The sequence below is a fragment of the Manduca sexta genome, chromosome 16 (assembly GCF_014839805.1).
Source record: "Manduca sexta isolate Smith_Timp_Sample1 chromosome 16, JHU_Msex_v1.0, whole genome shotgun sequence".
Lineage (NCBI taxonomy): Eukaryota > Metazoa > Arthropoda > Insecta > Lepidoptera > Sphingidae > Manduca > Manduca sexta.
In genome coordinates this window covers 2,622,194-2,637,762 of record NC_051130.1, presented here as the reverse complement: position 1 = coordinate 2,637,762, position 15,569 = coordinate 2,622,194, and the positions used below count along the sequence as shown (strand labels likewise).

Below are 15,569 nucleotides of genomic sequence, written 5' to 3'. Positions count from 1 at the left end.
TTTATACATAAGAAGTTACCACCCACCATAGTTGTCCACGTAAGTGTCGCGTTCCAGGATCAGCCTGTGTATATCCGGTTCCAACAGGCCGGCATAATTGTGTCGACTGCCGAGGGGTAATCATCCCTCGTCGGTCGACATTCTATTGGACCCCACTCCACTTACCATCAGCTCCAGTGGGGTCACTTACCCGTGCACGTATAGAAAATATTAAATGATACGTTCTAATACCACTTTTGAGAAAAATTTACTAGATCTATTTCGGCTTTTAAAAGGTCCCTTTAAGGATCGAGTATATTCTAAGCGGCGATAGCCTAGTTGGGTGTGGAACGGACTGCCAAGACGAATGTCCGGAGGTTCAAATCCCAAGGGCACACACCTCTGACTTTTCTAAAGTCATGTGTGTATTCTTTGTGAATTTATCGTTCGCTTTAACGGTGAAGGAAAACATCATGAGGAAACCTGCACATCTGAGAGGTTTCCTATAGGAATTTCAAAGTGTGTACCAATACGCACAGCGTGGTGGACTAAGGCCTAATCTCTCTCAGTAGTAGAGGAGGCCCGTGCCCAGCAGTGGGTAAGTATAATGTAGGGCTGATATTATTATTATATTCTAAGCTTACTCAAGCTCCATAGGGTACGGAATTCGAAACCCGCAGAAATGACATATATCACCTTTTGGGTCAATTATCTATTATTTTAAGCTGGTGTCGCCGTGGGTGGTCACTGAGTGCCCTGACACGATACCTGACACTCTGACACTGTTGACGCGTCGCGACACCGCCCTGACACACAGTCACGACGTACAATCGCGCACTAAACTGACAATATTTAAATATTTAGGTTTTTCAATGATTTAAGTTATCTTGCAGAGTAAAATTAAAATGTAATCTAAGATGGTCACTGACGATATGAATCTTCAAAGAATTTTATGTAATCAGATTATTTAAGATATTGCAGATTAATTTAAATCAATGATTCCAAAACATATTTAAGCCTTGGATTCGTAGTCGTAAGTAGTCATTTATCTAATTAAAATGTGTGTTTCTTTATTTTTTTCAAAATTCAAGGAATTTTTACATGTTTATCATTTTGGTTTATGCAGTTTGCAAATTCCAGCTATATTCTAGATCATTCATACGACCTAACATTTTAGAGGGCTATTAACAATATACATTACCAATGCCGAATCCAATCGCTTTTTGTTACTTAATTACATTGCATAACTAAACTGACGAATAAACAGTGGAAAAGTTAATCCACTTTATGAACCTTTTATTTATAAATTACATTATCAGTATTTAAATACTCTGACCTTGATTAAACATATCTTTTGTTAGTACAAATATTATTGTTTAACTTTATTTCACTTAACAAATAATTAAACGACGTCTACGTAAATTGATTTGTGATAGTATAAACACATTTTAATTGCTGTTTTGTATATTATAGAAACTAATAATTCGTAAATTCCAGCACATATTTCACTGTGATATAAAAATAGCCAGAAAAGGCTTTTAAAAGCGTTTTTAAGTACTTAATAGATAACACAGCGTAGTACATGTGTTTTTTTTCACATTAATATTATACAACAAAATAATTATTGGTCTCTCATATGTGAGACTCTGCCTGGGTGGGTAGCACCGCAATGTCTATTTCTGCCGCCAAGCAGCAGTGTGTAGTCACTGTTGTGGTCCGGTTTGAAGGACATTGTAGCCAGTGTAACTGCTGGACATGATAAAACTAAACATCTCATGTCTCAAGATGGCGAGCGCACTCGAAAGCCAAACAATACTTTATAATTCAAGGTGTTGGACGGTGTTTCTGCTGTTTATGGGCGGTCGTATCGCTTACCATCAGGCGCACGGCAAGCTCGTCTAGTCTTTCAAAGCAATCAAAAAAAACTTCACTTTTAAAATTAAATGCATCAAACTGCGTTAGAAAAGCACTTGTGTCGTCGACTGCCCTGAGCACCTCCCACACGACCGCGACCCCACACAATGTTATCAGCATTGTTTATCTGATATGCATCTGTAGACTGTACTCTATGTCAAAGAGTGCCTCTTCAACTCAAACGGGTAATAACTTTGTTCTATGGGAAACTTAGGACTGTTTAATAGATGCGACTAAATTTTGCTCGGAAGTATTTCAGTTAAGATGTTATCAAATTAAAGTTGCCGCTATGTAATCAATAGATAACAATATCTGATGGCATTGGATCATTTTGTCATTGATCTCGGGTTTGATTACCGAGTTGGGAAAAATTACTGGGAATTTGTATGTGGGGGACTCCATCACAAGGATGTTATACACTGGGCAAAAAGTGGGTACTCTTGTTGCGCCTCTGGCTACCCCTTCAGGAATAAACGGCGTGAGTGTATGTGTGTATTTTAAAAACAAAATACCATCAAGTTACTAAAACGCCAGTAGGTCAGTAGTGTAGTTTTAAAAGTAATCCATTAATTCTATTGTAGACGCGTGCGCATGTTTTACAGTTTGGAACTAATTTTATGATAGAGTATTACTTAACTGAGGGACATTTAACTCCTTCCGTACTGTTTGATTGTGTAATTTTGGTTTTTATAGTATGTTTATTATAGATTGCCTTGGTGGCGTAGTTATATTGTACGACTGCAATGCTGAGGTCTTGGGTTCGATGGCCAGGTCGGGCAAAGCGATGTTGGGTTTTTATAATCAATATCAGCGTGGAGTCTGGAATATATGCCCGATAACTTGACGGAATACACACGGCGAAAAGTGGGTGCCCGAATTGCGCTTCTGCCTGCCCCTTCGGGGATAAAATAAAATGTATGTGTTTATCTATATATTACAATGAACAGTAGAAACACTATCATTTAGATCTTTTTGTTTTAACTTGGAGTTTCATAGCTCTTTTTTAATCACCTACGTCACATTTAGACTAGCAAGTTCTTACAAAAATATATTGCGCAAGAACTTTCATTTGCGTTTAGATTAGCGGTAATATTTCAATTGTTATACACATGCCACTCGCCGCAAGTTCTGCAACCTCAAATATTCGCAGAAGACAGCTTAGCATGATTGTTTATAGTGTAAATTTTATACGAAACAAATTTCATGTGGAAGCCGATTTCTGCAGATTTTCTTGCAAATAACCTTACTATTAAGCATTGAATGCCTCAAAAAATCAAACTACAGCAAATTTTCCTCTTAATTTACAGTAATAAGTTACAGCATGTTTCTGTTTTATAAAATCTATTATTTGTCACCTCAGAGTTTACGAAAACCGTACAAATTAACCAGAATTCATGACGCTCAATTAAAACTGATAAAGTCATGCGTCAATGCAATTTACGTTTAGTGCTATATTGCGTAAATTATAGCGGCTACATGCGTGCTATAATTACTTTAGTAATTTGTAACCATACTATGACCAGCTTTGTCTAAACAAAAAAACACGTCGCATTGATTACTTCCTTCTTTTTTAAGTCGGTTAAAAACGTGCGCATCAATCCTCAGCAAACTAAGGATTTCTTTATGCGAATATTTTGATAATCTCCTGCCTTTTGGGAGTCGGTTAAAAAATGGCGGATTAATATTACCAAACAATGTCTTTATGCGAATATCATATCGCAAAGAAGTCGCGCACACGTTGTCAATGGTTGAAACTAACAGGGCAAACTAAATTGCTCGGGGTGCTAGGTCAGGAAACCTCCTCGTGGTGCACCCTGGGCAACGGCGCGTCGATCGAGCTGGTCGGCGCGACGGCCAATATCCTGACAATGGAGTTGGATGGCGGTCGTCGCCCCTTGCGGCGGCCGTCGTCCGATTCGGACGAGGTGGGCCCATCTCGGGCGGCTCCCGGTTCTGTCCGGGGGGTGTCGACAGGCTCGGTGTGCGCTCATCCCGCCCCGAGCAGGCAGTGGGGGACTCCCTCTCCCATTGTCGCCGTCGCAGATCGTAATCTGGTGTGGAGGTCTGTGGATATGTCTCGCGCTCCCACTGGACCGAGGGTCTTGGCTTAACCGCCCGGACCGCGAGGAAGAAAACCTCTATAAAAAATCACCCCGAATCCCAAGCGGCGGCGCACCGCGAGGGATGCATGGCCGATGGGTAGTTCGGTCCCGAGTGCGACCCCGCCAGAGTACCGGCCGACACTCTGCGCGGGTTACGCTAGGCTTACCCAGGTACAGGGGCACTGCCTGGGCGGACCGTTATTTCCCCATACTCGTGGGAATAAGATGGAAACCCAAAAAAAAATAATAAAAAAAAGGAGTGCACTGTCGAGGTAGAGTTGCTCTCCGACCGCGACATTACGTTGGCGACTGGGCGTAACACTGCCTCCACCTCGACTGCCGAGATGCGCGGTGGTAGTGGCTCTAAGCCAGGGAAGGCGGTGGCCGCTAGGAGGCGCGCGCCGGCCCGGATCCTGAGCGAGTCCGAGCCGAGCAGTGACTCTTCGCGGCTACCTAGGCGAATGGCGCGGCAACCCCGTAAGCCGGCCTCAAAAGGCCGCGGGGAGTCCGCACGAGTGGCAGTGGCAGCGCAACGGACCCAGTATTGCGCGCCGCTGCCAACACATTGTGTGGGGCCTCAGCCTCGGATACGGAGGAGGATGACTCCGTGGCCGGGATTAGGGAGGCTTACCAGTCGGCCCTGAGGGAGGAACGTGTGGCCGAAGCCGCCCGCGCAGTGGAGGAGGAGACAGCGCTCCAGGAAGTGAGGATCGTGGCGCCCTGCCCGAAAATTGCGGCGCCAAAGTCGGCAAAGGTTCCCACAAAGAACCTCCTCCTTGAGGTGGCGGAGAACATCCGTCACGTCTCAAAAGCGTCCCGGAACCTCAAAGGGACGTTTGTGAAGGCTCTCAGGGAGGATGCCGCCAAGCTGCAGGAGCGCGCGGAAGAGCCCTCCTCCGCGGAAACCGCGAGACTGGAGGCCATAATAGCCTCCCTCGAGCGGAAGGTGACGGCACTGGAGGCTGCCTTGGCCACCCAGAACAAAATCCTCGAGGATTTTGTGGCCGGCGACCGCTCCAGGGAGCCGAAGGCGGCCTCTAAGAAAAGGAGGAGGATCGCCTCGAGCGGCATGAGAGACGGATGGAAGCTCTCATGGAGAAAACGCTCGAGGCGATCTCGGCCAAACTCGCCCCAGCGCCCTTCCCACGCTCGTCAGTGGCGTCGGTGGTGTCTGGCCCGTCCTGGCCAGCCGTCGGGGAGAGGAGGAGTCGGGCAGCAGCAACACTCGCGGCTCCGCCCAGATCTGCTGACGTTCCAGCTCCCGCCTCGGCCCCGCTCCTGCAGCCACACCTGTGGCCGAGGAGCCTGCCCAACGCCCGCCGCGTCGGCGTATGCGGGGGTCCAGGAGGAGAGCGGCGACGCCTCTGCCTCAATCCGCTCCGGCCCCCACAACAGTGGAAGAAGGGTGGACAGTGGTGGGTAACCGGGGCGGCAGGGGAAGAGGAACAAGAGGAGGACCGGGCCGAAGCTGAACGCCCCAAATGCCGGCCAGAGGCAGAAGGTGGTGCGCAAGGTTGTGCCCCAGCTTCGTCTTCCGAAGAAGGCTGCCGTCACCCTGACGGTAGCACCGGAGGCGGTAGAACGGGGCACGACCTACGCCCAGGCCCTGCAGGCGGTCAGGGGCAAAGTCGACCTGGCCAGCCTTGGCATCGGGGTCGGCATGAAGGCGCGACGGGTGGCCACCGGTGCCTACCTTTTCGAGGTGCCCGGACCTGAGTCCGAGGCGAAAGCCGACTCCCTCGTCATCAAAATGAGGGAGGCGCTCTGTGGGTTGGAAGACGTTCGCGTCTCCCGGCCCGTCATGACGGCAGAGCTGCGCATCTCAGGGCTTGACGAGTCCGTCACCCCTGACGATGTCGCAACGGCTATCGCCAAAATCGGAGAGTGTTCGATCGAGGACCTGAAGGTGGGCCAGGTCAAGATCGAGCACTCGGGTCTGGGCGCCGCGTGGGCCCAGTGCCCGGCAAAGGTGGCGGATAAGGTCGCCAGGGCAGGACGCGTCCTGGTAGGCTTCGTGTCCGCCGGGGTCCGGCTCCTTGAGCCGAGGCCCCAAAGGTGTTACAGGTGCCTTTGCCGGGGCACGTAGGTGCTAAATGCACCGCAGGGGTGGACCGCAGCGGGATCTGCTACCGTTGCGGTCTTGAGGGCTTTCCTACAAGGCCAAGGGTTGCTCCGCGGAGCCGCAGTGCGCCGTGCGCAGCTGCCGGCAAACCCGCGGGGCACAGGGTGGGCGGCAAGGATTGCGTCGCCTCTTCGACCCCCTCCCGCAACCGTCGCGGAGGAGGTGCTGAAGTTGTGACGCGTCCGCAACCGTCCCACCCAGTGGAGATGGAGATCGCCCATTAAATCATGGCACAAAACATTTCCTCCAGGCGAACATCAATCACTGCGCCAGAGCGCAGGACTTGCTTGTTCAGAGCCTGGCGCAGTGGTCAATCCACGTGGCTGTAGTCAGCGAGCCGTATTTCGTTCCCCGGGATGACTGGGCAGGGGACTCCGACGGCTCGGTGGCTGTCATCACCCGGGGTGCCGCCGGCTCCCCGCCCTTCGAAAAAGTAGCGAAGGGTACCGGATGTGTGGCGGTTCTGTTGGGGGGGGTGTGGGTAGTGGGAGCCTACTTCTCCCCCAACAGATCCCTAGCCGAATTTGAGAGTTTTCTCATTCGGCTGGGAACCCTGGTGGTGCAAAGCAGCCAGCCCCGCCCTGTGCTTGTCGCCGGCGACTTCAATGCCAAATCCTTGGCCTGGGGTTCGTCGGTGACGGACGCGCGGGTAGGGCCCTGGAGGAATGGGCGATCTCCTCAGGACTGGTCGTCCTAAATCGGGGGTCGGAGGACACGTGCGTGCGGCACAACGGGGGTTCGGTGGTGGACATCACGTTCGCCACCCCGGACCTAGCCCGCCGTGTCCAGGGCTGGAGAGTCCTGGTGGAGGAGGAGACGCTGTCCGATCACCGGTACATACGGTTCAGTGTCTCCACTCCCCGGACCAACCAGCCCAGCAACAGTGGAAGTTTGACCTCCCGACGATGGGGCGGCCAGCGTTGGGCCGTTACGCGGCTCAACCGGGAGGCCGTGAAGGAAGCCGCTCTTGTTCAGGCGTGGTTCCCTGTACCGGCAGGGCCGGTGCGGGTCGAAGAGGAGGCGGAGTGGTTCGGGGGCAATGTCGCAAATCTGCGACGCGGCCATGCCCCGGGCCCGATGCCTCCCTCCGAAGCGACAGGTGTACTGGTGGTCGGCGGAGCTCACCCAGTTACGCGCGTCCTGCATGGCTGCGCGCCGTCGACTCGCCAGACACCGCCGCCGTCATTCCCGTCCGCCCGGCGATGATGAACAGGAGCGGCTGCTTCACGGCCTACACAAGACGGCCAAGAGAGCGCTGCGGGTGGCCATTGCGCAAGCAAAGGCCGCGGCACGTGAGGAGTCTCGGAGAACTCTCGACAGCGACCCGTGGGGACGCCCGTACCGCATGGCGTTGAGCAAGCTCCGCCCGTGGGCGCCCCCGCGGACGCAGAGTCTCCGAGCCGATCTGGTGACGGACGTTGTCGCGGCGTTATTTCCGGCCACCCAGGAGGCCATTCCTCCACCGATGGCGCCACGTCCATCGGCGCCATCGTCTGTCGATTCCGGCAGAGGATATCCCGGAGGTTTCGCCTGGAGAGCTCCAGGTGGCAGTGTCTCGGTTGCGGAGCAAAACTCGGCTCCGGGGCTCGACGGTGTACCCGGACGTGTCTGGGTCCTCGCTGTCGAGTCACTGGGTACGAGGCTCCGTAGCCTTTTCTCCGCGTGCTTTGAGCAGGGCACTTTCCCGTCGCGGTGGAAGACGGGGAAGCTTGTCCTGCTCAAGAAAGAAGGAGACCCGCAGAGTCGCCATCGGCCTACCGACCGATCGTGTTGCTCGACGAGGTGTGCAAACTGTTCGAGCGTGTGGTACACGCTCGCCTCGTCGGGCATCTCGAACGGATCGGCCCGGATCTGGCCGCTTGCCAGTACGGGTTTAGGCGCGGCCGATCCACGATTCACGCGATTCTGCGGGTGAAAGCACTGGCGGAGGATGCAGTCGCTCGGGGCAGGGTCGTGCTGGCGGTGTCCTTAGACATCGCCAACGCGTTTAACACCATGCCCTGGGCCTGCATCAACGAGGCACTGCGGTATCACGAGGTGCCACCTTATCTCCGGCGTCTGGTGCGCTCGTACTTGTCAGACAGGTACGTGGTGTATCCGGGCGCTGACGGGTGGCACCGTAGAGCGATGTCGTGCGGTGTCCCGCAGGGCTCGGTCCTCGGGCCGCTCCTGTGGAACATCGGCTACGACTGGGTGCTCCGTGGTACCAACCTTCGAGGCGTCGCCGTCGTCTGCTATGCGGACGACACGCTCGTGACGGCGACGGCCAGGACCTTTCAGAGGGCGTCCCTGCTCGCCTCATTCGGTACCGAATTGGTGGTGCGCAGGATTCGGCGACTGGGTCTCGCGGTGGCTCTCCACAAGACCGAGGCCCTTGCCTTCCATGGGCCTCGGAGTAGGCCGCCCATCGAGGCCTACATCTCTGTGGAGGGCGTGCGGATACCCGTCGGCTCAAAGATGAAGTATCTCGGTCTTCATCTGGACAGCCGATGGGACTTCCGCGCGCACTTTGAGGCTCTCTCGCCGAAGTTGGTACGGACGGCCGGTGCTCTCGGCCGTCTGCTACCAAACGTCGAAGGTCCTGGCAATCCCTGCCGGAATCTGTACGCTGGAGTCGTGCGGTCTATGGCCCTATACGGTTCTCCCGTATGGGCCAATTCCCTGAGCGACCGCTGCGTCAGGCTGCTGCGAAGACCGCAGCGCATGGTGGCGCAGCGTATCGTCAGGGGCTACCGCACGATCTCACACGAAGCGGCTTGCGTATTGGCGGGCACTCTGCCCTGGGATCTCGACGCGCGGGCTCTCTCGCACGGGTGCTTCGGTGCATACCTGTGTCGCATAGCCGGGAAGGAGGAGTCCGCCGCGTGCCACCACTGTGGCAACTGCCGCGAGGACACGGCCCAACACACTCTCGAGGAGTGCCCAGCCTGGACGGAAGAGCGCAGCGCTCTCTTGGCCGTCATCGGAAGCGACCTCTCGTTGCCGACCGTGGTCGCCGCCATGGTCCGCAGTCGGAGGTCGTGGCGAGCTATGGCCTCCTTCTGCGAGCGTGCCATGTCGTAGAAGGAGGCCGCGGAGCGGGATAGGGAGCAGACCGATCCCGCCCGCCGCCGCCATAGGAGGAGAAGGAGGCGTCGGGGCGACGGTGTCTAACCCGTCGCCCTGCGCCTCGTGGGCAACCGGGGCCGCCGCTCCTACCATCCATTAAGGCGGCCCACGGGGTGGGCGACAGCGTGAAGGGCTAGGCCTCACGTTGTCGCCGTCGCCACAGCGACGCTCGGCGTGCGGGGAACGGACCTTTCCCCGCCGAGTCGGGCCGCGAAAGCGGCACTGCGCAGGGGCGGTTCCGGCGCAATCCATGCGTTCTGCTCAGGTTTTCCCGGAGCCGTCCCTAATGCGCCGATGATGGCCCACGCGGGGTTTTTTAGTCGGTATTCCGGTGCGCTAAGTCTGGTAGGGACCCACCCAGCGACCGCCCATTACATCTCGGGCGACTCCTAGCATCGCTGGGTGGAAGGCGCCGGTGAGTCCGACACTCCCCCGCCTCCTCGGAGGTGGGGGGTCCGTAAATGGATTTTCCCCGCGACACAAAAAAAAAAAAACTAAATTGCTCAACTAAATAACTTTACTGTTGATCGAGTTGTCGAGGATTTAAAATGGTATATCATGAATTCCGAGGCAAATCCATAGCAAATCGTTTATGGTTAATATAATAATATCAGGTTAACTTATATCCTATAGCAGCGCCGAGAACGGGCCTCCTCGCAATAGAACTAAGTCCACCAAACTATCATGCGCGTTGTCACAAAGCTATGGTATAGTAGGAACGGTATGCTTCAAATTTCGTTAATAAAACTGCTACTCACCCAGCAGTAGAATGGGCAAGTCTAGGAGCAGATGCCAGAGTAAGTTGTGTCTCGCTTGCATCTCTTTGGGAGCTGGCGCGGCGGGCCGCGGCTCGGATACCGTCTGCAAACAAAATATAAATTTAGTAAACACAAACCAATATAGCTCATATTAACTCACGGGATTTGCTAGTGGTAGGATAAAAGTAAAAAAATATATTTTATGTTCGTCCAGATAGCGGGCACCGCACATAAGGTGTTAAATACCGCCATCGTGGCCCATATAAGTGTGTCGCGTTTCGGAATCGGACTGTGTATATCTAGTTCCAACAGGCCGGCATAATTGTGTCGAGGGATAATCATCTCTCGTCAGTCGACATTCTATTGGACCCGACTCCACTTACCATCAGGTGCAGGGGTCACTTTGACATGCCAGAAAAAAAACTAAATGGAGAATACAAAGTGAAACCTTAAATTTTAAGTAATTATCCGATTTAATGCGCTATCAGACCCAGGTGCGTAATATTTTGTCAATTTATTTAAAGCGCAGAAAACATCAAGAAACCTATTCAGGAGAATAATTATTTGCGTTTTTTATAATCGAGCCAAATAGGTTAGACTACGCTGCATATGGCGGTAATCAGTCGAATGAACAATAAAAATAACAACCGGCAAAATAATAAGTAGGTATTATTCTTTTAATCACATACCAGTCGGAATTGTTCTCATTTGATTCTAGTATTATATAACCGTAAGACATAAACAAATGTTTTTCATAGAACGCTGGCCACATGTTTATCACAACAGCGAACAAAATGTTTCATCGAATTCATATCATTTGTTTGAAATTCACAATGGCGTACAAAGCTGTCCTTTGTACGATAAAGCTAGGGCAAAGTTTTGTTTGAATCAGTTGACGGATCTCTTTCTACGTCATATAATGGAGTCTTGAGATAAAACAAAATGATTTTTTAAATAAATTGCTTTTGCTCGCGACTTCGCCCGTATGAAGGAGTTTTCCGGGTTAAAAGTCCCGCTATATATTTAGAAAGGAGCTTATAACCGGCCCAGGGTCTTAAACTATCTCCATACCAAATTTCATAAAAATCCGTGCAGTAGATTTTGAGATAATCGATAATATACAGACACACAGAAAAGGGGACTTTATTTTATAATATGTATAGACAGATGGGAATTTAATTTTAGTTGTAGTAATTTAATTGTCAAATTTAAAATTATTCCTGTTCTATTTGTATTGCATAGAATGTACAAGAATGGCAAGTCAATGAGGCAAATAATTTTAAAACTATATGCGTCGCATAGACTGATATTATCTATGATTTAATTCGTGTCAGTATCATTATTCAGTGCTATTGTTCAAATTAAACGCTGATATAGAATAATAAAGCATGTATGTATGTCATTTATCAAGTTACAGTAGAAGAAAACAATTTGGTCCTTGTAAAACATAGCGAAGAAACTACAAACAAACAAATATCCATTACAAATAAAAATCATCTCATTTGGTCTCACAAGACGATAGACCCGAAATAATTGTAAGGAATATACAACTGTTGCTAATGAATTTGTCACGCAGTAATAAACCTAGTTTAACATTACTTTGAACAGAAGCTTTACGGTTTAACGATTTAACTGCACAGTAAAGAGCTAAATATCCTGTATGTTTTTATTTGTTGATTTTAAGCTTGTTGAGTGATGGTTTTACCGTTGCAAATAACATTCTATACAATTTAAAGAGCTGGACTTTGTAATTTTTAGTACACTAAGAAATTATTGCGCCGTGGTGTATTTAGTAAAATAACAAAAAATGTACATACAATTCTATATACAGAAAAAATAGAATCTATTTCAATAAGATCAAAATTGTTTATTTTGACTTTCCGAAACACAAAAACAGTTTTTTTATTATTACCAGATTTTTTATATCATTCCACAGGGAAACGACTAAGGTCAAAGACAATGCTGCCATGTCATAAGTAAATGACCACAGATTATTTAAAAATAAGAGATTAATAACATTTTTTAAAAAACAGCAAAAGTAATATAGATAATTCAAATTTCAAAGCATAATTTGTAAAATATTTATAAAATTAATATTTCTATTTAAAAATACATAAAATATACTTTCTAGAAACTTCGTTCTCGGTTTGTTTATATCCCCATGATGATTTACAATGGAGAACAGAACAGGTTTCAAGTGTAGTGTGTACAATAATTATCTAGAATGTTTGCAACGGGCTTTCAAACGGTGATCAAGTAATTTCATAGCATTAACATAACACCGTCACGCCTCTGTTTGGGGTAGGCAGAGGTGTTAGGAGAAAATATTCCCATTATCTATGACTTATCTAGGTGCCTCAGTGGCGTAGTTGTATTGCATGCCCGGTACAATAGCGCTCTGAGGTCCTGGGTACGAATCCCGGGTCGGGCAAAGTGATATTTGGGTTTTTCTGCTCAGTATCAGCCCGGAGTCTGGAATTTGTGCCCGATATGGCGATAGGCTCGCCCCCTATCACATCATGGGACGGAACATACTTGGCGAAAAGTGGGTGCCCTAGTTGCGCCTCTGCATAGTCCTTCGGGGATAAAATGCGTGATGTTATGTATGTATGTGTGTATCTATGACTTGAAAGATAAATCATAGACTTTGTACTGTCGTAGACCGCTCTATGTTAAAATTAGACGTCTGAAGAAATTATTTGCCGTTTTCCATAATTACTTAAAGTTACATTTTACTAAGTGGTAGCCTAGTTGGAAATAGAGTGGTCTGCTGAGACGAATGTCCACAGGTTGAAAACCCAAGACCTAAACCTCTGAATTTTTGAAGCATCATAATGTTTATCAATTATAATTGCTTAATACAACGTTGAAGGAAAACATTGTGAGATCAATATACCTGAGAATTCTCGAAAAAAAAATTCGGAGTCATGTGAAGTCTGGCAATACTTGCTGAGCCAGCGTAGTGGGCTGAGTCTAAAGTAGTAGAGGAGGCCCATGCCCAGGAGTGGGACAGTATAAAATATATAATTCAGGGCTGGTATTATTATTTATGATATATTTTTTATAATATTGTCTCTTGCTATTGGGTCATTTAGAATGTACAAACCAGATTTCCAAAAATATATATATTTTTTAATACGTGCATGGCAAAGTTAACGTATAGCACCTGATGGTAAGTGGAGTGGGGTCCAATCGAATGTCGACTGACGAGATGATTACCCCTCGACAGTCGACATAATTATGCCGGCCTGTTGGTACCGGATATACACACGTTGATCCCGGAACGCGACACACTTACGTGGGCCACTATGGCGGGTTTCAACACAATGTCTACGGTGGTCGCTATTCGGGCGGATATAAAATATATCCAACAACTATTTCCTCAAATAAAATATCGGTGCAGCCGCTACACTCACGAGTAAATCCTATAGAGTACACCGGTGTCACTCCGAGAAGCCTGTGGAGGACCAGGAAGATCCTGCACTTCTGCGAGCAGTGGGGCTGGCTAGACCCATAGTCAGTATTCCACGAACAACGGCCCGACCTAATACGGGCTAAGTGCGGAAAAAGAGCCCGACAACATTGAAATCTTCTACAGAGCAAACTAAACGTTATCGGACACGAATCGCCAAATATTTTTCAACCGACTTATCTATTTATTTGCAATGTATCTACTGAATTTAGACCTTCGCAACCTTATCTTAAAAACGAACGAAGCTGCTTAAACTGATACTGAAGACGGCGCTATCAGAAAACTTGTCATAGTCGATTCCATGCAAGTAACAATAATAATACAGTAATTGAAATATAATTATGTTTCGGATTTTATCGCGGTTTTATATTATAATTTTCTCTCGAAGGTTCGAAGACTTTGCAGCCTTCATGGTCACGAGGAAGTGAGGTGTTCAACGACCGAAAAGTCAAAGTTACAATATCTAACGATTTTACAATTATTCATTAGCTTTTGCCTGCAGCTCCGCCCGTGTGATAAAATTTTCCGGGACAAATATTTTCCCGAGATAAAAGTAGCATTCAAAAGTAATATAGCTTCCTATTAGTAAAATAATTTAAAAAGTCGCTTTAAGTTTTAATTCGATACCAGAGATTAACCTCTACGAAGAAACTTACTAACTTTTCCCCTTCATAATATTAGTATAGATAACAAGGTTTTAGTCCCCTACACCAAAAGTAGGTTTAAACTGAATTTCGAGCAACATTATTCCTCCATAAGGATAATATTGGCTTAAATTTATTAGTGTTATAATTTGGGATTTATATTTACATGTATACTATATAGGTAAGTATTATTTTACAAGTTTCATAATTCTGACTCTGCGGAATTCTTAGCTTCGCAGTAGCTGATATTTCATGCAATTAAATAATCTAACTGCAAATGCAGTGCAATGCAGCAACTGCAGACACGATTACTAACCAATTCATCAAACCGTAACCAATCTTCTACCTCGAAATGCATTCCAAATGTCAGTGAGATCAAACTACGTAATCACAACACCAAATAAGCCACTTATCGTAATTTGCTAGATTCATGTGAAGGGTAGACCTTAACATCTAGGTCACTCAGTTATTTAAGATACGCCTAGGCGCCTAGAAATTACCATAGGAATGTAATACCTACGCGGCGACATTTGGCACCAGAATTTAGGGCGCAGGCTCGTCTTTAGCATGCTAACAGGTGATATGTAGGGCGAATTAACATACTATTGTTATTTAACTATTTGATTTATAGATTGGACAGGTCGCGTAGGTGGCGAAAGTGAGTCAATTGCCTTTTGGGTTTCTATACAGCCAATTTGTCTTTTTTCTAATGTGTCTTCGGCCCGTGAACTGTGAGATTATGGAACCGTTTCATTTGTCCGGTAATTTTGGGCTTCTATACAGCTAATTTGTCTTTTATTCTAATGTTTATTCGGCCCGTGTATCGTCAGATTTTAGAACCGATTCCTATGTCCGACAATAAATTAAAAGAAAACATATATTAAGGATACAACTTTGTGACCAAGATTTTGCGACGCAAAAAACTGACCCGCACTAAGCCAGCGTGGTTGAGTAAACCCCTCCAGTAGGAGATGGCCTTCACACAATGTAGAGCTGATAATTATATCAAAAGTGTCCGATTTATTTTTATTCAACATTCCTTGCAGCTCCGTACGCGTAATATAAAATATTCGGGATGCATAACAAACTCTTCACCTTTATATATTAGTATAGATTAATTTCTAGTATTTATTAAAATTAAACTATTTTTCAGATTTTATTGCGGTTTTTTATATTTTAATTTTCTCGAAGACTTTGCAGCCTTCATAGTCACGGGGCGGACTGAGGTGTTGGTCATTCGCAAAGTCAAAGTTACAATATCTACCTACATGCCCTATATATCCTAGTATTTAGCCAACGCTTAGCTACAACAAACTAACGCCTATATTTTTCTATGATATCAATTCAGTTACGAAATTTAATTCCGTATTCCGTTTTGCGAAACTCCATAAGCATATCTTTATTATTAGACGCATATTGAGGTCAATATCCGCATTAAAGATACCGATCTACATTCGATATGATAGTATC

The 15,569-nt window shown here is 47.6% G+C and overlaps 1 protein-coding gene across 2 annotated transcripts in view; it reads right to left on the bottom strand.

Moving 5' to 3' along the window:
- The window catches only part of LOC115446191 (phospholipid phosphatase 2), a 141,806-nt gene that overhangs the window by 45,801 nt on the left and 80,436 nt on the right, over window positions 1–15,569 (bottom strand). For both annotated transcript variants that reach the window (XM_030172757.2, XM_030172758.2), the window contains exon 2: window positions 9,984–10,086. In XM_030172757.2, the coding sequence (XP_030028617.1) occupies window positions 9,984–10,086 (103 nt within the window). The remainder of the gene's footprint in view (window positions 1–9,983; window positions 10,087–15,569) is intronic.